Genomic DNA, 26,275 nt, shown 5'->3' on the forward strand with positions numbered 1-26,275 from the left:
GTTTCTTTATCCATTCATCAGTTGGTGGACATTTAGGCTCTTTCCATAATTTGGCTATTGTTGAAAGTGCTGCTATAAACATTGGGGTACAAGTGCCCCTGTGCATCAGCACTCCCGTAATCCCTTGGGTAAATTCCTGGCAGTGCTACTGCTGGGTCATAGGATAGGTCTATTTTTAATTTTTTCAGGAACCTCCACACTGTTTTCCAGAGTAGCTGCACCAATTTGCATTCCCACCAACAGTGCAAGAGGGTTCCCGTTTCTCCACATCCTCTCCAGCATCTATAGTCTCCTGATTTGTTCATTTTGGCCACTCTGACTGGCGTGAGGTGATACCTGAGTGTGGTTTTGATTTGTATTTCCCTGATGAGGAGCGACATTGAGCATCTTTTAATGTGCCTGTTGGCCATCCGGATGTCTTCTTTAGAGAAGTGTCTATTCATGTTTTCTGCCCATTTCTTCACTGGGTTATTTGTTTTTCGGGTGTGGAGTTTGGTGAGCTCTTTATAGATTTTGGATACTAGCCCTTTGTCCGATATGTCATTTGCAAATATCTTTTCCCATTCCGTTGGTTGCCTTTTAGTTTTGTTGGTTGTTTCCTTTGCTGTGCAGAAGCTTTTTATCTTCATAAGGTCCCAGTAGTTCATTTTTGCTTTTAATTCCCTTGCCTTTGGGGATGTTCCATGACTGCCTTTGAAGGGGCTGCCCTGTAGCTCCATACCGTTTTCTCCATTTCTCTAAATTTTCTAAGTCAACTTACAGTTCTCTGGCGAGAGGCTGGTTTTCTGTGGGCCACATAATTGAAATCCCAGTTTTTGTCATTTTTCCTTGTACTAGTAACACATTTCCAGACCCACAGAGGAAGCCCCTTAAAGTCTGGGAGTTGTGGGAGTGGGCCGCCAAGAGCTCTCTTCCAGGGGTACATTTACTCTCAGTTGCAGGGACCTGGTCTTCAGATCTAGGCCAATGCATGAAGCAGTGCTTGTCTCCTTGACTTGCCAGAACTATCTAAGACTTCAGCTCAGGATAGGAAAGCACTGCCTAAGAGAATAATGTATTTTGTGCAGAAGTGAGCTCTCCATAACTGCATATTGTCGAGTAGCTCCCAGGGAGGCCATGAAGAAAGACCTTGAATTCTGAACATTGGCTTAGTTTGAGAAGGAATGGCAATAGACTTAGCCAAGAGGGTCTCTATGGGTGATTGCAAGAAGGCACCATCTCAATTTAAATGAGCTCTCCTTGGTTAATGTCTCCACCACAATCTCCATTTCTGCCAGATGTTGCTTTTCAGAAAAGCAGTTTACTGAAAAACACATAATTATGATAGCCACATTTATATAATACCCACTGTTGGCCAGGCACTAGATTAAATATTTGACACCAACTTTTAATCCTTCCACCCCCCCCCCAACTTTGAGATAGGCACTGCTAACAAACAATCCTAAAATTTGTATGAGACTACAAAAGATCCCAAATAGCCAAAGCAATCTTGAAAAAGAAGAACAAAGCTGGAGGCCTCACAATCCCTGATTTCAAACTATACTACAAAACCATAGTAATCAAAACGTATGGCATTAACTAAAAACAGACACATAGATCAATGGAACAGAATACAGCCCAGAAATAAACACACGTATATATGGTCAACTAATTTACAACAAAGGAACCAGGAACATATGATGGGAAAAGGACAATAAATGGTGCTGAGAAAACTGTACAGCCACATGCAAAAGAATGAGATTTACACCGTACACAAAACTAACTCAAAACAGATTGCAGACTTGAGCGTAGGACCTGAAACCACTAAACTCCTAGAAGAAAATAGGTAGTAAAGCTTCTTGACATAGGTCTTGATGATGATTTTTTCAATCCGACACCAGAAGCAACAAGAGCAAAAATAAACAAGTGGGACTACATCAAACTAAAAAGCACCTTCACAGCAAAAGAAACCATCAACAAAATGAAAAGACAACCTACCAAATGGGAGAAAAATATTTGCAAATCATGTATCTGATAAGGGGCTAATATCCAAAATATATAAAGAACAAAATATACAAAAAATATATAGGGGCACCTGGATGAATTAAGTTCCTGACTCTTGGTTTTGGCTCAGGTCATGATCTCATGGTTCATGTGTTCAAGCCCCGCACTGGGCTCCGTGTTGGCAGTGTGGAGCCTGCTTGGGATTCTATCTCTCCCCGTCTCTCTGCCCCTCCCTCACTTGTTCTGTCTCTCTCAAAATGAATAAACTTAAAAAAATTTAAATACACACACACACACAAATTCCATAGCAAAAACAAAAAACAAAAAGCAGAAAAAAACCATAATCCAATTTAAAAATGAACAAAATATCTGAATAGACATTTCTCCAAAGAACACATACAGATGGCCAACAGGTGCATGAAAGATCCTCAACATCAGTAATCATCAGGGGAGGGCAAATCAAAACCACAGTGAGTTATCATCTCATACCTATGATGTGGAGAAAAGGGAACCCTTCCTTACTCACCGTTGGTGGGAATGTACATTGGGGCAGCCGCCATGGAAAGCAGTATGGAAGTTAACTCTGAAAAATCAAAAAATAGAATGACCATACGATCCAGCAATTTTACCTCTGGATATTTATGCAAAGAAAACAAAAACCCTGATTAGAAAAGATGTATGTACTCCCATCCTCATTGTGGCATTATTTGCAAAATCAAGATATGGAAGCAATATAAGTGTCCATTGATGGATAAATGGATAAAGAAGATGTGGTATATGTATATGTACACACATATATATGTATACATTTATGTATATATATGTAGTGCAATATTATTTTTTTAATTTTTTTTTAACGTTTATTTATTTTTGAGACAGAGAGACAGAGCATGAACGGGGGAGGGTCAGAGAGAGGGAGACACAGAATCTGAAACAGGCTCCAGGCTCTGAGCTGTCAGCACAGAGCCCGACGCGGGGCTCGAACTCACGGACCGCGAGATCATGACCTGAGCCGAAGTCGGATGCTTAACCGACCGAGCCACCCAGGCACCCCTGTAGTGCAATATTATTTAGCCACAAAAAGGAATGAAATCTTGCCATTTACAACAACATGGATGGACCCGGAGGACATTATACTAAGTGAGTAAATCAGACAGACAAATACTGTAGGATATCCTATATATGGGATCTTAAAGGAAAACAAAAGAAAACAATCTCATAGATACAGAGAACACATTAGTTGCAGGATTGCAAGAAGTGAGGTGCCTGGGTGGCTCAGTTGGTTAAGTGTCTGACTTCGACTCAGGTCATGATCTCACAGATCATGGGTTTGAGCCCCATGTCCGGCTATGCGCTGACAGTGTGGAGCCTGCTTAGGATTCTCTCTCGGTCCCTCTCTCTACCTGTCCCTGACTTGCGCTTTCAAAAAGCAGTGGGGGTAGAAATAGTTGCACTGTTGGTTGTTGTTGTTGTTGTTGTTGTTTCTTATAGATTTAAAAAATTGAGTATGTTTTTAAGAGGGAAAAAGGCACTGCTGTTAGTTGCTAGATGAGGAAGACAAGATACAAGAGGCCGTTGACTTGCCCTGTTAATTGTGGGGCTGTGAAAAAGAGCCCAGCATAGAGCCCAAGCTCCTTCACTACACTGCCACCTCTTAGCTGTCCTTTGGATCTCAGGAATAGTGATTCTGGTCAAGGGCCTGGGAATAGAGGGTCTACTAGACCACATCTCAAATGGTTGGCCTTGGGCATCACCTTGTAGCTTGGTCGAAATGCAGAATCTCAGTCCACCCCAGACCTCCTGAATCAGAATCTGCATTTGCACAGGATACCCAGGTGAATCCTGTTCAATTTAAATTTGAGAAGTTCTGAATTCCAATGTCACTCACCTGTTTGCTCTGGTTCTTTTCATCTCTGACTGCCCTGTCCCTTAATTTCCCTCCCATAGTTGAGATGGGGAGGTAGAGGGAACAATGAACAGACTCTAAAATCTAAAGTAATGTCCGTACTCTTATTGCTTTGATAAATTGCTCTCACCTCCAGATATTTTGGTCAGTCCTCATTAAAGTCCTGATTTTTACTGACTGGGAAAGGGATTCGGGCTAGTTGGAAGGGAGGGAAGCAGCAGAGACCAACGGTCCGGTCCCCTTGGGACCAAGTCCTATCCTGGGTCCCTGGGTCCTGCCTACCACCACTCTACACTCGCCCACTCCCCACTCCCTTCACTGTCTGCTTCCCTTCTCTGTGGAGCATAACAAAAGGTGGCTCCCCCACCAGGAGAGTCCAGATTAGTCCCTGAACGTGACAGTCCCTCCAGCCACAGCCGATGTTATTAATTTTTAAAACAAACTTCCTGATTGAGGTTCTGGCTGCCTCTAAATTGTCTCTACAAGGAGACTGTGTACTAATTAACCCATAGAAACAATCAATGATGTACCTTTTTCAAGTTTCAGGGTGATTAGAATATGAAAATGAAGAGCACAATGGTGCAGATGTTTTAAAATCACAGCAGACAGCAATTAGTGACACGGAAACCAGCTGCTTATCTCTCCAGATAAAGCCTCTTAATAGGGAATTACACTGGAGGAGTCATTACCCAGATGGATCTCGTATGATTTACAGAGGAGGCGGGGCAGCGCTAACTTTGATTTGTGAGCAGGTTTTTGTCAGGCTTCCTTCCTTACCTCAAACAAGGTGGATTTGTGGCTGGGAGGGAGGCAGGCTTCACCTTTCTACCTTTTGGCCCAGGGCAGGGATGTTGCCAAGAATGGGGCCTGCAGAAGCCGCAAGCACCTGCCTCCTTGATTCAGGCTCCATTGTTTAGGGATCAACTCCATCAGCTGTCCTTGTGCAAAGGGGAGAGGGAGGACTCTGGGAAGGGGAAACAGTGAGTAACTGGCTGCCTCAGGTGTTCACTGGAGAAAAAAGTCCCTAAGTTCTGCAGAGTGGCTTTGGGGTGTATGGGTGCATGTACGTGAGTGTCGGATATAAGGAGTTCTTAATCATTGTTTGACATAGTCTCTCTCTCTCATGTAATTGAGGTAAAATTTACATATACTGAAATGTACAGATCTGAAGCATACATTTAAGCAGTTTTGACAATGTATTTTGACAAATGTAATTTGAAATCCTCTCGTGATTTAAAGTATGTCCATTATCCCCAGAAACCTCCCTCCTGACCCTTTACAACCCCACCACCTATTCTAGAACTTTATATAAATGGATTTGTACAGTATATACTTTTTGAGAGTCTGGCTTCTTTAGCTCAGCATTGTTGTGTGTGTGTGATTTATGTATGTTGTTGACTATATCTACACTTTTATTTTTATTGATGAATTTTATATTCCCCTGTTGATCAACACCTGGGCTGTTTCCAAGTGCTTTCTACTCAGAATTAAGTTGCTATGAAGGTTCTATGAAAGTCTGATTGTGGATGAATAATTTCTTCTCTCTTGGGTAAATCTGTAGGAGTGGAATTGCTGAGTCACAGAGTATATTTAGCTTTAAAAGGTGTGGCCAAATCAAATTCCAATGTGGTTGTACCATTTTACACCTGCTCCAGCAATGGATGAGAGTTTTAGTTGCTCCATATCTTTGTTAACACTTGTCAATCTTTTTAATATTAGCCATCCTATTAAGTACATAGTAGCATCTTATTGTTGTTTAAATTGGCATTTCCCTGATGACAAATGATTTTTCAGGACATCAGCAGGTGCTCACTGATCATTGCTACTTCTTTTGGCCCAGAATATTTGGGCAAAGGTGTTTTGCTGGTAGGTAATGTTCAGTTGACAGAATGTTGATCCAGTCTTCCATACATTTTTTTTTCCAATTTCTTTGGTCAGTTTGTTCCAGCAGGAAAAATGTCAACATTCTTTTTTTTTTTTTTTTAATTTTATTTATTTTGAAAGGGAGTGAACATGAGTGGGGGAACGGCAGAGAGAGGGAGAGAGAGAATCCCAAGCAGGCTCTGTGCCAGATGCTGAACTGACTGAGCCACCCAGGTTCCCCTTAAAATCCTTTTATTGTGGAATTGTCTCTTTCTTTAATTCTCTTCGTTTTTGTCTCAAGTATTTGAAGTTTTGAGTTGCAAACAAATTTAGCAGTATTGTCTTTTCTTGATGAATTGACTTTTTTTTTTTATCATTTTGAAATGCCCCTAATTATCAGAATACCTTTTGTCCTGGTGTCTATTTTGCATTGCATTAATTGTCTCCAGCATTCTTAATGTTTTTTGTATTTTATCTCTTTCCATCCTTTTACTTTTAAGCTGTCTGCATTCTTACATTTATTTTTTTTTTAATTTTTTTTTTCAACATTTATTTATTTTTGGGACAGAGAGAGACAGAGCATGAACGGGGGAGGGGCAGAGAGAGAGGGAGACACAGAATCGGAAACAGGCTCCAGGCTCTGACCCATCAGCCCGGACCGCGAGATCGTGACCTGGCTGAAGTCGGACGCTTAACCGACTGTGCCACCCAGGCGCCCCCGCCACCCAGGCGCCCCCGCATTCTGACATTTAAAAGTATTTCTTGGGGCGCCTGGGTGGCACAGTCGGTTAAGCGTCCGACTTCAGCCAGGTCACGATCTCGCGGTCCGTGAGTTCCAGCCCCGCGTCGGGCTCTGGGCTGATGGGTCAGAGCCTGGAGCCTGTTTCCGATTCTGTGTCTCCCTCTCTCTCTGCCCCTCCCCCGTTCATGCTCTGTCTCTCTCTGTCCCAAAAATAAATAAACGTTGAAAAAAAAATTTTTTTAAAGTATTTCTTGTAAACGGCCTACAATTGGGTCTTACATTTTTGTTCAGTCTGACAATCTATCCTGTGTGTTGTTGTTGTTTTGGAGTTGTTAATACATTTCGAGTCAATGTAATTACCAGTAGTGTTCAGTTTATCTACAATGTTATGTTTTCTCTTTGTCCTCTTTTCATTCTTTTTCCTCCTTTTCTGCTCTCTTTTGGACTAATTAAGCTTTCTTTAGTATTCCATAAGTTTCCTTCTATTGGCATTTTAGATACATGACTTTGTTTTATTTTTAGAGGTTGCTCTAGAGATTACAATGTGCACCAAGTACCAAGCTACTGTGAACTATTATTACATCCCTTCAAATATAAGAACTTTAATAAACATATACAGTGGACCTTGAACAACAAAGGGGTTAGGAGCATTGAGCCCTGTATGGTTGAAAATCTGTGTATAACTTGTGACTGTCCCCAAACTTAACTCTACTAATAGCTCACCATTAATTGGAAGCCTTACTGATAACATAAACAGTTTATTAACACATATTTTGTATGTTTACTGTATAATCACAATAAAGTAAGCTAGAAAAAAGAAAGCGTTATTGAGAAAATCGTAAAGCAAAGAAAATACATTTACAGTAGTGTATCGTATTTATTGAAACAAATTTGCATGTAAGTAAACCCATGTAGTTCAAACCCATGTTTTTTGAGGGTCAAGTATACTTCCATATACAACTCTCTTGTTTCTCGTTTTATTGTTTTACATTTTATTTCTATAAAAGTCATAAATTCTATGATTTATTGTTATTATTTATGCTTTAAGCAATCATTTGCCTTTTAAATTGTATGTGTGCCCACATATTTTCCATTTCCATAGTCTTCATTTGTTCATGTAGATCTGGGTTTACATTTGGTATTATTTCCCTTTACCCTAGAGAACTTCCTTTTACATTTCTTATAATTTTGGTCTGTCAGCAATTGATTCCTTTAGTTTTTATTTATCTAAAAATATTTTACCTTCATTTTTGAAGGATATTTTCACTGGTTATAGAAATTTAAGTTGACTGTTCTGTTTTTATTTTATTAACATGAAGATGTTATTTCATTATCTTCTGGCTTGATTTTTACTGATGAGAAGTCAGACGTTATTTTTGTCATTGTTTCCCTATAATGATGTGTCTTAATTCTCTTGCTGCTTCTAAAACTTTTATCTTTGGGGGGGTGCCTGGGTGGCTCAGTTGGTTAAGTGTCCGACTCTTGATTTCAGCTTAGATCACAAACTCACAGCCCGTGAGTTCAAGCCCCACGTCAGGCTCTGCACTGACATCATGAAGTCTGCTTGAGCTTCTCTGTCTTCTTTTCTCTCTGCCTCTCCCCTGTTCATGTGTGAGCATACTCTCTCTCTCTCAAAAACAAATAAACATTTTTTAAAAAACAACTTTTACCTTTGGTTTCCATCAGTGTGTTTACAATGTGCCTATGTGTGGTTTATGTGTGTGTTTATTCTGTTTATTGAGCGTCTTAGCGATGTGAATCCATATGTACTATTCTCCTCTACTTCTGGGAAGCTAACTATATATGTTAGACTTATTGATACTTTTCCACGGGGCACTGAAGCCTTGGTTTTTTGTTTATTTATTTTTGTTTGTTTTTTGTTTACATCTTTCTCCCTTCTTTCAGTTTGGATCATTTCTACTGTCTCCCCCTCATGTTCACTGAACTTCTCTTCTGCATTGTCCTATAAGCTGTTAAATACATCCTTTGAATTTTTCATTTCAGATATTATATTTTTCCAATTTAGAATTTTTATTTGGTTATTTTGGTAGAGTTGTCTCTCTGCTGAGATTCCCCATATATTCATCGATTATGTTCATCTTTTCCTTTCAACATTTGAACATTTTCATAACAGTTGTTTTGGGGGCCTTGGATCTGTATCTACTCTCTTGGTTTTGGGTCACATTTGCCTATTTTGTTGCTTGTCTGATACATCTTTTATTGTCCTGGATATTGTAGATATTATATTGTGTAGATTCTGGGTTTTGTTGTTTTCCTTTAAAGAGTTTGACTTTGTTATGATAGGTAGTTAATTTACTGGCAGATTAGCTTTATTCTACTGAGGATTCTTTTTAAACTTTGTTAGAGAGGGATTAACATGGTTTCTATTCTGGGGCTAGTGTAATCCTACACTTAAGGAGTACCATTTCTGTAATATCAACTAAATCTGGAATATTTACTTAAGTTATCCCACTCTGGCTAAGCAGATATCCAACACTGCCAGGTATTAGTGATCTCAGAACTCTGTGTTCAGCTTATGGGCCCCTAGTAGCTGCACTCTGCTGGTTCATGGAGCCTTGCCCTCAAGTGCAGATTAAAAATTGGCCAGAGACATAAGAATATCACTATAAAGGTTTCTAGGATTTCTTTTCTACATGGCTTCCTCTTCTCAATTACCCTGTCTCTCATATTCCGGTTCCCTCAGCCCCATACTCTGATCTCTGTTTCTTCCATGCAGTGAAATCACAGATTTCTGGCTTCTACTTTTCTGGGTCCATGTTCAGAAAGTGCTCCCAGCCAAAAAAAATAGGGATATGGAGGCCTCATGAGTTTCCTTATCTCTAGAATCACAGCCCATATTATCTCTTGTCCAGTGCCTGAAAACAGTTGCTTCATATATTGTGTTCAGTTTTATAGTTGTTTCCAGGGAAAGGGTAAGTCTAATACCTATTACAACATTGTGGCTGGAATGAAGTCAATGATCATTTTAAATTATTCAGAATTGCCCTGTACTCAAGGAAACATATGTTAGGGGCCTCTGTCTTTGCACCAGCTGTTATCACCCCCAGGAAAAGGAGTGTGTTAGTATCGCTCATAGCCCCCAAACAGCATATCAGGAATAGTTCCTATGGGAACTAAATCAAGGTGACTTCCCAGGGCAATTCATGTGACAGGAAATGAGGACACTTTCACTTTATATACATAATTGAAAACTTTATGTTCGTTTAGTAGCTGAGTAGTGTTTCTGTTCAGGCTGCTATAATGAAATACCATGGATGGGTGGCTTATAAACAACAGAAATTTATTTATCATAGTTCTGATGGCTAGGAAGTCCAAGATCAAGGTGTTGGCAGATTCACTGTCTGGTGAGAACCTGCTTCCTGGTTCAGAGATGGCTCTCATATGTCTCTTGCCTCACATGGAGAAGGAGAAGAGAGTTCCTTGGGGTGTCTCTTTGGGGTGGAGCATTAATCCCATTCATGAAAGCTCTGCCCTCATTACCTAATCACACTGTGTTCCCAAAGACCCCATTCCCTAAAACCATCACATTAGGGCTTAGGATTTCAACACATGAATTTTGGAGGGCCATAAACATTCAGTCCATCACACCCATGGAATCAGAGGATCATAAGACCATGGTTCAAATAAGGTACTCAGTGGCATTCTTCTATACCTACTGTTAGCAACTGCAGGAATGAACTGGGTTGAGGAGAGATCCTCTGGGGTCAAGTTCAATGGAAGCTGATATATACATTTTTCCTCTTCATGAGCCTAATGGGTCATTCTCAAAGTCTTTCTTTAAGTGATAGAACCATCTCTCCCCAACCCCTACACTCATAAATGAAATCCTTTGCAGGGCTGTTATGTGTATTTGAGGGTTAAAAGAATGATGTGGAGCATCTCTCTTGCCCCATCCACTGGCTATAGTTCAGAAATGTCTTTACAAAATCCTCGGACTCTATGGAACACATTTGAAAACCACTGAACTAGAACATATCCTGATAATATCAGAGCCTCCCTAGTCCCTAACCCAGACCCCTGTCTTTGATATAATCCAGTGATTCTCAACTTTGTCTGCCCATTGGGATAACCAAGAGCTTTGAACAAAGTACTACTGTTCAGACCCCACTTCTAGAATGCAGATTTAATTGGTCCAGGTCAGATCCCAGGCATGGTATTCTTTATGAAGCTTCCTGATGATTCTAACGTACAGCCAGGGTTGAGAAGCTTTCATCAGACAGTTTCTGGTTACATTCCTTGTCTCCCACACTCAGTTCTTGCTCAGGCTCGAGCACTTGCTTTGAGCCTCAGAGATAAATGCCAGGATACCCCAGGCTCTGGGTATTGGTCTGCATGAGTTGGGGAAATAGAAATCCCAGGGTGGGAGGTCATGAACATCTGCATTCCAAAGTCTTTCTGGGAGAACAACATACTCATCCACCCACACCATTGACTTTTCTGCCCACCTCACCTTGCAGTGTACTTGGAATATCTGAACAGGGTAGAATGTTAGAGTGTCTTACTATGTAAGTTATAAAGAGCTCAGAGAGCAAAACAAGAATGCTCACTGGTGCCAGACTGCATATCCTAACAGGCCTATGGTGATTTGTTCTGCACATTTACCACCAAAATGTGCTACAGATGTCATGGCAACCACAGAAGAGCCCCACCCCAGAGGAATTATAGTATTGAAACATTAGATCAGTGCTTTTAAAACTTGATTGTGCTTCAGAATTATCTGGAGAGCATGTTAAAATGCACATTCCTTGGTCCCACTCTAGAAGATTGCAATCAGTAGATCTGCAGTGGGGCCCAAGGATCTGTATTAACAACCAGTACCTTAGGTAATTCTGGTACAGTGGCCCAGGATCTCATCTTGAGAAGCATCAATTGCCAAATTAAGAGCAAAAGTTCCCCTCGTTCCTCCATACCCAGGCATATTTTCCTACTCTTGTAAAGCAAAATATCTTACAAACAGTAAATTTAAATTATCAGTGTCAGCAGAAAGTAGCACAAACACAGCTAACCCAAAAGAGTAGTTTATCTCCCACAAAGTCATGCTTGATTTTTGATGAGTTATATGATTTTTCTCAGACCCAAATAGCCCTCTTCTCTCATTGTGACAACCCTTACTTTAGATAAGCCATAGATAAGACTGGGTGACTCATTTTCTTCCCATTTTTATGGATTTTTCAAGTTTTTATGCAGTGATCTCATGCTTGTTCTTAAAAGTAGACAAAAATCAAGTGCTTTTTACAAGGTAATCTAACTTACGCAAAATTTAAATGTATATGATCTATTATACATTGTGAAGTTATCCACTTCACAAAATAATTCTTCACATTGCAGAAGAACTTGCTTCCATAAACACATCCTTTAGAAGAGATATCTGTGTAGTTTTCAGAATGGTGGTTCAGTGATGAGCATTTGGCATCTAGGCTGAAGGGGCCCGGAAAGCATTTTTCTTATAAAAGTAAGCCACACCTTCAAAGTGACTGTATGTTTTCAAACAGTTCACGGGGGCGGGGGAACAGCCAAGAGAAATGCTGGGCTTAGTTGGTACTAAAAGTTTTCCACAAAATAATCAGCCCAATGTAGAATTCCATCAGGACTTGCCTTATTTGGTAACCATTTTAGGCAACACCCCTGCCATGGATGAAAGGTAGCAAAGAGGCTTTAAAAGATTCAGGTCTTACTCCCAGAAAAATGTAGAGTCTAAGGGGGAGATGGAAACATGTGCTAAGTAGGTCAATAAAGCCCTCAGTCAAAGACCCCCCTGGGGAGACTGACTGTTGGAAGGGTGGGAGGGGGAGCCCCTAGCTTGCCCCAGCCAGCATTGAGCTAGGGGCCTGTTTTGCCATGTCCATCTCTGTCTCAATGGAGTAAGTACTCAATTCACAGTGAAGGACATATTGGAACTGACAGCCTTACCATTGTGTATATAATATGTCATGGCTGACAGATGAAGAAATGGGATTCCATGAAATGCAATGGGATATAGCCATCAGCCAAGGCTGGAGAAAAGCCGTGTTCTCCTGGACCCCTTAGAGAACACTCCTCAGTTCTCTTTGCCCCTTCACTGCAACCCATCTCAGTGCAGGGTTTAAAGCACCATTTCCCCCATTAGTCCTGATCCTTTGTTGTGCTTCCCTTTTGTCCACCCTGCCCTTTGATTGTGCAGCTCTCCCAGCAGGGCAAATTGCAGCTGAAATGGTAGAAACAATGAGATCAGGCAGTGTCCAGATGGAGGCACTGGGAACCAGGCACACTTAACTGCATTACTTTCAGCCGGTCTGCCCTGGGTATAAGTGAGCAGGCCCCACCTTTCAACTGCCGGAGTGAAATCCACCCTCCTGACAGTCACATGGCCTTCCCCAAAGGCAGAGTTAATTGGAAAGTGAAATAATTAACAGGAGATGAGAGAGAACTAAGTAAAAATTGCATTGAAGGGGAGTTACCTTGCAAATGCCTTTAGTCCTTAAGTATTTGGGAAAGATTTTTTTTGTTGTTGTTCAACACCTAATGCATTTGAGTGCTCCAATTTCCTTATAAGCATTATCAAATGAATGATTGGCAGTTTATTATCTTCTGTGTGCAGCCACATATTTTATCATGGCAATAGGCATCTCAAACATGATTTTGCTTATTCACTCAACAAACATTTATTGGGAACTTTCTGGGTGGTTTGCTTTGTAGTAGGCATAGGGGATAAGAAGGTAAATGAGTCTCTGACCTCAAAGTACTTACAGTCTAGGAGAGGGAGACAGAAAAGTACACAAATAAATGACACAAAGCATTATGGGGATTGTGATCGATGTCTTTATGAGAGACAATGGTGTTTGCAGAAGGGAATGGCATAAGGAATTAGGCTGCAGGGGGTAACTGTGTTTGAGACAATATGTTATAATATACAGGCCATTAATTTCACTATTGATAAAAAATAAAATATCCCCATAGCAAAATGTGTGTTCCTTCATTTATTCAATAAATGTTTATTCAATAAAAGTGCCTACTACTTGCCAGGTACTGTGCTTGGTACTCGTGTGATGGTATGTACAGGCTAGAAAGGGAAACGGGCTTTAATTCAATTAATGCACAAATCAAATGTAAAATTAAAACTAAAATAAAAGTACAACAAAGATGACATACCTGTTTTCATGAAAACTTCTAACAGGAGTACTTCTCTAAGGTAGGGGGCCTCCCTACAATCGAGCTGAGATTCAAACGTGAAGAGTAATAATTAAGGATTCTGCTAGGTTCCAAGAAGAAAAAGACAGAGCAATCGAGGGAAACTGGTGGGATCAGAGACCAAAAATTCCAGTTTCACTATGAAGTCCCAGTGTGGACTTCAGTGACCAGATCTAGAAAAGTGTGGGGAGGTGTGGCAAGAAAGTTGGGAGGGGGGCAGGGGAAACGGGTGACTGTAAGTCCTGCTTTGCCGGAGTCCAAACTAGGAACTCAGATTTCTCTTTTTTTTTTGCACTGTAATGTTTAAGAAGTGCCAGCACTAATTCTCAGAAGTGTTCTAGTATGAGTTACCGCTTATACTATTGCACTAAAGAGTGAGAAATTTTGTTTCCAAGCCCTTTTGTAGACCTGTCGTCCTGTGAGTACACACACAGTGTCAACTAAAATCTAAAGTACAAATGACAAATTAGCAGAGCCCTAATTCATAAAAGATAAGTGGCATTCAACATTTTATGCCATGAATAAGATTCCTGTATTTTTAAAAAAATGGGACAGCAGCTTATGTCCACAGCAGTAATTTCTAGCAAAGCCGTGCAGGATTAGTCTAGATGTTGATGATTAGTGATGCCCCCTAAAACATTGCAAGATGAAGAAAAAGTAAATACAAAAAAGTAAATTTTTGTCTTAATTTTCTCCTAGGCACTTATAGGTTTAGCCTGGGGAGACTGTCTCATGATACTTAAAAAACAGAGTCCAATACTGGAAGTATAAACAGGATTTCACGAAATCAGGGAGGCAGAAAATAACTCTAGGGATTCCAGGAACCACTGTGAAAAAAAACCCTACTTGCTTTACTGCATTGAATTTTACCCATAATGCTTTCTGACACCTGTGTTTTGATTCTTAATAGGGACTATAAGCAGTGTTTTCTAATGAAGCGTAAATGCTAGAACATCAATGGCAAATAGGCACAGATAGATGATAGAAACATGGGTAGATACATAGATAAAGACAGATTCATATTACAGGTTAAAACTTCCTAAGTCCACTAAGCCAACCATCATTTACTTCTCAGTGGAGATATTATCCAAAGCTTTCTTCAATTTACTAGTATTTTCCATTCTTTAACACATCTTAGGATAATGCATCCTGTATGTTTACTGCTTGTGTTTATAAAACAGTACTTACGATAAACTTTGAAGAATGCTTCTTTACACTGGTAACATGGCTTAAAATCTATCTGCAATAATGTTAGTGTATCTACATTAAAAAAAAATTGGGTTAATGTCTTGGGCAAGCTGGGTGGCTCAACCAGTTGAGCATCCACCTTCAGCTCAGGTCATGATCTCACGGTTCATGAGTTCAAGTCCCTCATTGGACTCGCTGCTGTCGGCACATAGCCTGCCTCCGATCTTCTGTCCCAATCTCTCTCTGTCCCTTCCCAGCTTGTGCTCTCTATTAAAAATAAATCAACCTTAAAAAACCTTTTAATATCTCAAAAAGACATTCATTAACTACTCCCTCTGTGACTTTGTAGGCACTGGTTATGTCTGGCCTCTAGCACAGGTTCTGCCTTTCCGGACTGAAGGGTCAGTCCTCAGGAAGGTGCCGAAGTCTGGAGACTTTCCTGTAGAATTCATGCTGGGAGAAGCACAGCTGACAGATTTGGGAGCAGTGATCTTGAGTGACTGTGCATTTTTTTTTGACCCATTTATGTCCACGAGACTCAAGGTTCCTTTTGAGATTGTCCAGGAGTTTTCTCAAGAAAGCTGTCAGTGCCTAACTTGGGTTTCAGGATGCCTCAGCGTACTAACTCCCAACACCACACCGCTCCTAAAAGTCAGAAGGGTGGAAGGTCTTTTGAGTTTCTTTCCTACTCCATTTCTTCTTCTCCATGTCCTTGACTGGCTCCCTTGTCTTCACACAGTCTTCAAATTCCCCCCTTAGTTCCTCAGTTTGTGCTGTTTTTCCTTGTTGCAGTGGTTCCCAGTGAACTACTTGTTTGAGCACAGAGATGCTAAACTCCCAGGTAAAGTGCAAACAGAAATGAACTTCAGTAGGAGGAAGCAAAGGAAGGACATGAGTTGGAGGGGAAGCTGGGACAGAAGTAAGAGGCAGCTTGAGTTAGGCAAAGGGACCGGGGAGTTGGAAAGTTCACATTCTCTCCTGGGCTCTGCCACCATAGGCAGGACTCACCATTAGAAAAGTTTCAGCTTTTTCATGCATACAAGTCGGGCTAAGCTAAGTGACCTGCAGGGCCTGTCCTCTATGCTGAGATTGCATTCAACCAAAAGATCGGTAAAAGTTCCTATTGTTAAGGGGGATAAAGATGGTGATCAAAGCATCCTTATTAATGTTCCAAATCTGTGCCACATGTTTTTACTTCTGCAAATGAGAAAACCTTCAAAACCATTCTGGAATTAAAGGTGGCCATTACCAACTTTCAAATAATAAAGCCTTTTGACATTGAATTTTAAATATCTCCAACATGCTCATCTTTGTTTCTCTCTCTCTCCTTCTCCACCTGCCCCACCTTTAGGCTTACGAGCGGCCACAGAAACACTCAGCTCTCCACTATGACCCAGGCCTCCCACAGGACGTCACCAGTGACACCTTAAAACCAAAGCACCAGCAAAAAAGCAGCAGCCAGAACCACATGGACTGGTCCACCAACTCTGACAGTGGACCTGCCACTCAGAATTGCTTCATCAGTCCAGAGTCTGGCAGAGAAACTGCAAGCACCAGCAAGATCCCTGCTCTTGAGCCCGTGGCTTCCTTTGCAAAGGCCCAGGGTAAGAAAGGCAGTGCAGGGAGCACATGGAGTCAGTTGTCCAACAGCAGCAAAGATCTGCTCTTGGGAGGCGTGGTCCCATCCCCAGGCAGCCACAGCTCACCAGCCCCACCCAGCAGCTCTGTCGAGTGCAATGGGCTTCAGCCCTTGGTAGATCAAGATGGCGGAGTTGCAAAGGAGCCCCCAGAACCACCTACTATAGGCAGCAAGAAAAAGTCCAGTAAAAAAGATGTGATAAGTCAAACCATATCAAACCCGGACCTGGACTGGGTCAAGAATGCCCAGAAAGCATTTGACAATACAGAAGGGAAAAGGGAAGGCTACTCTGCAGATAATGCCCAAGAGGCATCACCAGCCAGGCAGAACACGAGTTCTGTCAGTAATCCTGAAAATGACTCAAGTCATGTCCGGATTACTATCCCTATCAAGGCACCCTGTCTAGATCCAACCAGCCATAAGAGGAAAAAGAGACAGTCCATCAAAGCAGTGGTGGAAAAGATCATGCCAGAGAAAGCCCTGGCTTCTGGAATCACTATGAGCAGTGAAGTGGTTAATAGGATACTCTCCAACCCTGAGGGAAATAAGAAAGATCCCCGTGTCCCTAAGTTGAGTAAAATGATAGAGAACGAGTCCCCCTCAGTTGGCCTTGAAACAAGTGGAAATGCCGAGAAAGTCGTTCCAGGAGGTCTGTCTAAGCAGCGGAAGCCACCCATGATCGTGACGCCTCCAGCGTGCACAGACCACTCTCCATCGAGAAAGCTGCCAGAAATCCAGCATCCCAAATTTGCTGCAAAACGGAGGTGGACATGCAGCAAACCAAAGCCCACCAGTATGCTTCGGGAGGCAGTCATGGCCACCTCCGATAAACTGATGGTGGAACCGCCATCTGCCTATCCCATCACCCCATCCAGCCCTCTGTACACCAACACAGACAGTCTTACTGTGATCACGCCAGTCAAGAAGAAGCGGGGGCGGCCGAAGAAGCAGCCTTTGCTCACGGTTGAGACGATTCACGAAGGGACTTCTACCAGCCCGGTCAGTCCCATCAGCCGGGAGTTCCCTGGCACGAAGAAAAGAAAGAGACGACGCAGTTTAGCTAAGTTGGCCCAACTAGTGCCAGGAGAGGACAAGCCCATGAGCGAGATGAAATTTCACAAAAAAGTTGGAAAGCTTGGGGTGTTGGATAAGAAGACCATCAAAACTATCAATAAGATGAAAACACTCAAGAGAAAAAATATCTTGAACCAGATCTTGTCCTGCTCCAGCAACATTGCTCTGAAGGCTAAAGCTCCCCCAGAGACCAGCCCTGGGGCAGCAGCCATCGAGAGCAAATTGGGCAAGCAGATTAATGTCAGCAAGAGGGGAACCATCTACATTGGCAAGAAGAGGGGCAGGAAGCCAAGAGCAGAGCTGCCACCCCCATCTGAGGAACCCAAAACAGCCATCAAGCACCCAAGGCCTGTTTCTAGCCAGCCGGATGTTCCAGCCGTGCCTTCCAACTTTCAGTCACTTGTGGCGTCTTCACCAGCAGCTATGCACCCACTTTCAACACAGTTAGGTGGGTCAAATGGCAACCTGAGCCCCGCCAGCACTGAAACCAATTTTTCAGAGTTGAAAACTATGCCAAATCTCCAGCCTATCAGTGCTCTTCCAACCAAAACCCAAAAGGGAATACACAGTGGAGCCTGGAAGCTGTCTCCCCCCAGGCTGATGGCCAACTCACCTTCCCACCTTTGCGAGATTGGGTCACTCAAGGAAATAACGCTGTCCCCCGTGAGCGAGTCGCACAGTGAGGAGACGATCCCAAGCGACAGCGGCATTGGGACGGACAACAACAGCACGTCTGACCAAGCAGAGAAGAGTTCAGAATCCCGACGGAGGTACTCTTTTGACTTCTGCTCCCTGGACAACCCGGAGACCATTCCGTCTGACACCAGCACAAAGAACCGGCATGGCCACCGGCAGAAGCATCTCATGGTGGACAACTTCCTGGCCCATGAAAGCCTCAAGAAGCCAAAGCACAAGAGGAAACGGAAAAGCCTGCAAAATCGTGATGACCTTCAGTTTCTGGCAGACCTGGAAGAGCTCATCACCAAGTTCCAGGTGTTCAGGATCTCCCACCGGAGTTACACCTTCTACCACGAGAATCCGTATCCCAGCATTTTTCGGATTAATTTCGATCACTATTACCCGGTGCCATATATCCAGTATGACCCGTTGCTCTATCTTCGCAGGACTTCAGACTTGAAGTCAAAGAAGAAGCGTGGTAGGCCTGCAAAAACCAATGACACCATGACAAAGGTGCCTTTTTTACAAGGGTTCAGCTACCCTATTCCCAGTGGAAGTTACTATGCACCCTATGGAATGCCTTACACATCAATGCCTATGATGAACCTTGGTTATTACAGTCAGTACCCAGCTCCTTTGTACCTGTCGCACACACTTGGAGCAGCTTCCCCATTCATGAGGCCAACAGTGCCACCACCTCAGTTCCACACGAGCTCCCACGTGAAGATGTCTGGTACAGCTAAGCATAAAGCAAAGCATGGAGTGCACCTGCAGGGCCCTGTCGGCATGGGCCTCGGCGACATGCAGCCATCCCTGAATCCTCCCAAGGCGGGCAGTGCCGGTCTGTCCAGCGGTCGGCTCCACAAGAGAAAACACAAACACAAGCATAAGCACAAGGAAGACCGGATCCTGGGGACCCATGACAACCTGAGTGGTCTCTTTGCAGGCAAAGCCACAGGCTTCTCCAGCCACATCCTGAGCGAGCGGCTGAGTAGTGCGGACAAGGAGCTCCCACTAGTGAGTGAGAAGAATAAGCATAAGGAGAAGCAGAAGCACCAGCACAGTGAAGCCAGCCACAAAGCTTCTAAGAACAACTTTGAGGTGGACACCCTGTCTACACTGTCACTTTCTGATGCCCAGCATTGGACACAGGCCAAGGACAAAGGTGACTTGAGCAGTGAGCCTACAGACTCGTGCACAAAGAGGTACTCTGGCAGTGGTGGGGATGGTGGCAGCACCCGACCCGAGAGCCTGGACGTGTTCAGTGACATGACCCCTTCAAATGACAAGTGGGACAGTGACATGAGCGGGAGTAAAAGGAGGAGCTATGAGGGCTTTGGGACATACAGGGAAAAGGACATCCAAGCCTTCAAGATGAGCCGCAAGGAGAGAAGTTCTTACGACTCCTCCCTGTCTCCAGGTAAGGCCGTGTTTCTCCTCAGACCGGGGCTGTCTTATTATTTCATTGCTGGGCTTTGCACATCAGGAGTCTGCCATCATTGACACATTGTATTCACTAGTTTGCAGAGAGGTAGAGACCAGGTGGAAATGGGCGTTCTTCACATGTGACTTTGCAGCACTATTTATACACGGGTTATTTGGTATTTACTGCCTTTCCTCTCAGAGTCATTGCCTTGGGATCCATGGGCCTAGAGACAGCCCCAGTAGCTACCTAGACTACAACCACACCCACTATGTGTATGCTTTCTATTAGAGATGCTATGCTTAAGTCCTCATCCAATCTGATGGTGCAGTTTGTTAGTGGCATAAACCCTCTAAAACTCACTAAGAATGCCAGTAAGATCCCAAGAATGTCAATGCTGGATGGGAGCGATATCTAGTTCATCTGGCATGCAGCCTCCAGAAGTCCCACATCCTAGGTGAGAAGTCTACAGCAGAGCCATTGGAAGCTGCCCACCTGTGCATCCTCAAGTGTACCTAATGAGGGAGCCATAGCTCCAGGCTATCTTTTCCTCATTTTGTCCATGGGCATTTGATAAGCTTCCCTGAGGAGACCCCACTCATCATTTCCCCGCATGAAGGGGAGGGAGCCTGGTTAAAAGGTGTTGCAAGCCTCCTGCCCCTACGGGAACTTACTGCTGCATCTCTTGGCATGTCTGCTGGGAGTGGGATTTTGCCCACTGATTGCTAAACTTAAAGTACTGGTTGCTATTAGAAAGAGCTCATTCCTTGTCAGTTGCTGGCAGAATTTCCTTGCTAACGTTCCCACCCACACAGACCTTCCTTGCCACAGAAGCTTGATACTTCGGCGTAAGTATCCCTTTGTCCCTGTCCAGACATCATGAAAGTGATAAGACTCTTGTAGAACAGAACAGTTGTTTACGAGGAAAACAGCAGAAGCTCCTTTTCTAGGAGCTACAGAAGGTAAAAGGATTTCTCATGCTCCCTCTACCCCCAAATAGCACAAGCACTCTGGCCACAGTCTGCTTTTAAAAGACTAGTCATCTTTATTTCAGGTTTGGGTGTAGTGTTTCTCCTCTGTTTGTGATGTGTACCTCTTCCCTCCTGGGTAGTCCATCATGAGTGAAGGTGAGGGCAGTGTATTCATGAGGAATTAGAGTCATTTTTCTAGGCCAGCAGACTTCAGAAGAAATATGATTATGAGTTGGAAACCACTTAAAGATTGCCTCAAATTACCACTAGCTTGTGAGTTGCTGTAGTGGTGGATGTTCTCCTTGGTTAATGAAGAGACCAATTAGCAGTCATGTCTCCTACTGAAGGTGATAAATGGCCCACACTTCATAATTGCCCAAAGTGGATAAATTGCCCAAAGTGGATGTTCTCATCTAAGTTTCTCTGTTTCTCATCATCAGACTTTGTTGAAAGTATTTGTTTTTTTCTACACAAAGCTCAAATTAAGCCCACCTGGACGGAGTTGCTAGATTAAACTTTTACATGAGAAAAACTATTGCTCTCTTTCAATATGGTGAAATTGATCCACAGGTCCAACACCAGCCATGGATAGAGGGTTTTTTTCATTTTTGTATTTTCTTGGCATTATTTAGCAAAACAGTAATGTTGTTATGTTATTACTAAGCTACAAGCAAGGATCCTAACTTAACAGACCTGAGAAGCAAGATCTTAGAAGCTAAAATCTCTATCCATCATTGCTCATTAGATTTCTCAGCAGTCATACCAAGATTTTTCTCTGGTTGGACTACATTTCCGGGTCCTGGTTGACTTCATGAAGGTTCCCAGATAGAGATCCATCTCTGATCCCTGTGTGTCTCTGAAGGTGCCCACCCTCTTAGCCATACAGTTCTATCTGGGTTTGCATTCACATGATGGCATTACTTTCTTCAAAATTCCCCTTCCTCTCCCTATCTTCTTATTCATTCTTTACTCTGCCACATCAGGTGAAAAGAAACCAGCATTATGACAAGCGTCATAAAAGAAAGCTGGGTTCAACCTAATTGGGTATTAATTGGGTACTCTGTGATGTAGGACCTTAGGCATGGCATTCTGTTTCTTTGGGTTAGTGTCTACTCATCTGTATCTGACAGGGTTGGGCCAGACCTCTTTCATATAGTATGTTACAGTTCTTAAAGCCATTTCGCATGCATTTCTTGATGACACCCTGCAATCTTAGAAGAGAGGTATTTTCATTTCTATTTTACAAATACATTGGGGTTCAGAGATCAAGTGACCTGCTTGGGTTTAGAAAGCCATTATTTATGATTTTAAGCCCAGGGCTTTGGCCATCGCATTGCAGCTTGAACACATGCCACCAATAGTTAAGCCAAGTCTAGAACACCGGTCCTGGTCCTCAGCTCAGTACTCATGTATTCCTCTATGGCCCTTCCTCTCAGATACCCATCCATCCCCCAATTACATGCCTTTCCCTAAGGCATTTTCACAGCGATTATGTGATAATTACAGAAGAGAGTAATTAAGGAAAGACCACATCCCTGTATTCAATTCCCAACCAATGAAAAAGGACCCCTAATGGCCCAACCTTTTCTAGACATTAGCCTGGAAATGTCTACCTGGACAGGCTTCCACCTCTGCTCCTACTGCAATCCAGTTCTCGGAGTTATTTTTGCTACTGCTTTGTGCTTACTCTGTGTTATATTTTTTTCTTCAGCTTTTTAATGAATCATAGTTGTTGGTGGTTTCTATATCTATATGAGTTATGTCTGTTGTCCCTACACATTTTGTTGAATATGTTACTGGAGGAGATCAGATTCTCTATCACTCCCCTCCCTTCCAAACCTTGGCCTCATCTCACCTGTATTCCAAATGTCCCCGCTATTTCTGAACCCCAAAAGCATCAGGGACAAAATGCCTTTAGCAGCACTTGGAATTCAATGTCAGAGTTTGTCAAGACTCCCTGAAGAGTGCTCACCTTAATGTGACACACTTGAAGGAACACCAAGTCCCATTAAAAGGTGGAAGGCAGGTGGAGTGAGACTGAGGTTACTGGAGGCATTAAAACCTTTAAGAGACTTTACCTGAGTCGGGATGTCTCTTCTGTGGATGATACTGAGGGTCCTGCTTGGAAAAAAGTATCAGTATTCCTCACAATTTCTCTCCCTCTACCTTTTCTTTCTCCACTCTGGATTCATTCCCTTAGCATCCCAATGTCCTATTTCACATGAGCTAGTCTTTTCTAAAATAGATATGACATAAATATAGATGCCATTCTTTAGCCTGTTGAGGACCAGATTTAGGAGGTAAGTCAAGAGAGGACTTTGAGCATTCCCTGAGATCAGAGCTGATGGAAGACACCATATAAATGGAAGTCATTACCATTATGGAGACAGAAATTAGAGACTTCATTTAGCAATAGCAATAGTTGCACACTCCATTTCCTCTTTCCTGCTTGGAAAATCATTCTTTCTCCAACCCCCTTGGCCCAGCAGATGGATGCATTGTCTTGTTAGCCCCCTTACAACACACCTAGAGCTTAGAAGTCACATGGACTCTTTACCATTTTTCTCTATTTTACTCCTTCTGCTTTGTGTGTGTGTGTGTTTGTTTGTTTGTTTGTTTGTTTGTTTCAGAAGGCAGTGGATCTTTTGATCTGTTTTCTAAATGGATACCATCTGCTAAATCTCCATTTATAAAAATGCTTGTCTGGGACCAAATAATGGATAAGCAGTGGGAAGGTGCCATCCACAGATACCCAAAGCTGGAAGGAGCCTGATGGGCCCTCATGTGCGCCTTTCTCCCACCAGGCATCACCATCTTTAGTGTACTGACATGCTGCAGATTCCTAGAAGAGCAATCCTGTCCAAGTTTGATAACACATAGTCAGAAGGATGCCACAGGCTCTCAAAGCCAACTTCTCCTTAGGTGGTGGAAGAAGTCTGTAGTGTGAGTGATGTTCTCCCCATTCATACCACTTAGAAACAATTTTTGCATATTTTGACCTAATATTATGCTGGGAACTTCAGACATCTTGAGCCCTGCTATCCAGGCTCCCATCTGATGTTGGAGAAACAGTGAAAAGAGTCAATTTACCTATGTTACCTCTTCATCCAATGCCATTAATTAGTCAAGGTAGCCATCCTGAGTTCACAGATGTCAAGTACTTTCCTCACAATGAATGGATGCTGAGAATGAATCCCTGGCTCTCCTCTCAGATGTCAGAATCTTGCCATGTAGGTAGGTAGATTCCCTTGAGCCTGGACGATTCCACCTCTCCTTGTGGCTTCTGCTTTGCCCTTTGGCAGCTCCTCTTCTCAGCACCATGGGGCATTTTGGGAGTCAGTCCCTGTTGTCACTCATAGGCAGGAAATAGATGCCCAAGCCAAGAATAATACAAAACCCTCCTCCAATCGGGCATCCAGATGAGGAAATTAGCCACATTGATGAAATGTCATGAAAACTATATAAAAGAACTATGTGTGAGGAATGTTTTCTACAAATAGAATAGAAGGAAGAAGAGGTCTCATGGGAGAAAAAGTTAAGACCAGGAAAAAAGAAAGTGAAAAATAAAAAGATGATGAAGTGCAGTCTGTTTTATCTTAATCCAGGTTGAATTCTGGGTCATCCTGTGGGAGGAAATGAAAGATTAATTAGCTAATGGCTGCTGTGTGGTTTAACAGGATTATGAGCACCTGGCCCAGTCTTGTCTCCTCCACTATTCAGCTGAAAGACTTCTTCATCTTTTTCACTCTGTTTTCCCAAGTGGGACTGTGGTAGGAAAAGTTCTGACCAGATCTCATAGTCTCAGATTCTAAAATTTTTTTTTTTCAACGTTTATTTATTTTTGGGACAGAGAGAGACAGAGCATGAACGGGGGAGGGGCAGAGAGAGAGGGAGACACAGAATCGGAAACAGGCTCCAGGCTCTGAGCCATCAGCCCAGAGCCTGACGCGGGGCTCGAACTCACGGACCGCGAGATCGTGACCTGGCTGAAGTCGGACGCCCAACCGACTGCGCCACCCAGGCGCCCCTCATAGTCTCAGATTCTAAAAGTCTCAAATTTATACAGTGCAGTTTGAATGCAAACATATATGCACATGCATGTGCACAAACATACAGATTGGATAGTTAGGAAGAAAGTGCTCAAGTTATTGGCCAACTTGGCCAATTAACTAGCTGTGCAATGAAATTTCCAAACAGATCCCTCTGGTCTATGTATTAAATTATATGACTCACCACCATTCATCTTTGGTTCCAGCCACTTCCTCTATCCATTTGATTTCACTTTTCAAAAAAGGTGGAACTCTCCATACCTGACCCCCCACCAACAAGTTAGCTCATTCCTTTTCTGTGCTGAACCCACAGTCATCACCTTCGAAAAAAGATTAGAGCACTTGTGTGACCCATTGCCTGAGAACAGACAGAGCATGTTTGCATTTGTATTTAGACTCAGAAGTAAAAGAATCTTAACAATGTAGTATAAACACCTCATTTTGCTGATGAGTACATTGAGGCTTAATAAGGTCAAGTGACTCACCCAGTGATACATACCTAATTGGCAGAAGAGCTCAAACCCAGAAGCTTAACATCAGGGAGAGGGAGAGGGAGAGGGAGAGGGAGAGGGAGAGGGAGAGGGAGAGGGAGAGGGAGAGGGAGAGGGAGAGGGAGAAGGGGAATAAAAGAAAAAAAAAAACTAGAAAGGTGAGTTGTGGGAGTGATGTTAAGCTATATGTTTTCTTTTGCTGTGAGCTGTTGTAAAAGGTAAGCATCTATTTGACAATAATTTGGTTTCCAGGCTGTCTCGGGGGACCCATGTTTGGGACTGGAAACAATCTTTGTGGGCTCTGATGGAAGTCATTTTTTTTCCTTTCCTGTCTTAACAATTGCACATACTTATTTTATTGGGCCTCCCAAGGTTCCTCCTAAGGTTTTCTCTTGGAAACCAGGAATTAATCAAATTAAATGTTGTGACCCATAACTTTCTGGCAATGAAAGAAAAAAATCTTAGATTCCCAGCATCTCTTTTTCCACATTAAAATCAGAAATCAAGCCATTCTGCCTTTGGAGCAAGAAGTCCCCAGGCCATTTATCTTCCCACAGTTGGCAAACGCTCCCCTGTCCTGTTGGAAGTTTTTATTTATACCTTGTGGCTTTGGAGAATTATGCAGATTCAGGTGTGGGTGCAGAGAGCTTACAGTTTCAACAGACTTGGCTTTGATACAACATGGAGCCTTTCTTGGCTAGAGAAATCAATAAAGCATGCTTGCCAAAGACTGGTGTGTCACTGGGGCAGAGATGAGGATGGTGCCTTCAGAAAGACTTTCCAGAAACCCATCTCTTTCACTCTATAAACGAAAAGGTAATGAGATTGAATACTTGCTTGGATTGTGGCATAGGCTCGTGTCAGTATAACACTTAGTACAAATTGGCTGAATTCAAGGGGGTGATAACGACAAGGGAAAATGTAAAAAAGGATTTCTTTGGTGGCTGGTATACACACACACACACACACACACACACATACATACATACACACGTTTGGTGCAGTCCTGGGGGAGGAATTCAAGGGTTAATAAACTGGATGCTTATGCCCTCAAAGAAATTACAATCCAGAAGTCTCTCC

General features: G+C 42.7%; 1 protein-coding gene across 4 annotated transcripts in view; it reads left to right on the forward strand.

Moving 5' to 3' along the window:
• The window catches only part of SETBP1 (SET binding protein 1), a 376,778-nt gene that overhangs the window by 246,686 nt on the left and 103,817 nt on the right, over positions 1–26,275 (forward strand). For all 4 annotated transcript variants that reach the window (XM_045457590.1, XM_045457593.1, XM_045457591.1 and 1 more), the window contains exon 4: positions 16,222–19,681. In XM_045457590.1, coding sequence (XP_045313546.1) covers positions 16,222–19,681 — 3,460 coding nt within the window. The remainder of the gene's footprint in view (positions 1–16,221; positions 19,682–26,275) is intronic.

The sequence above is a fragment of the Leopardus geoffroyi genome, chromosome D3 (genome assembly GCF_018350155.1).
Source record: "Leopardus geoffroyi isolate Oge1 chromosome D3, O.geoffroyi_Oge1_pat1.0, whole genome shotgun sequence".
NCBI lineage: Eukaryota > Metazoa > Chordata > Mammalia > Carnivora > Felidae > Leopardus > Leopardus geoffroyi.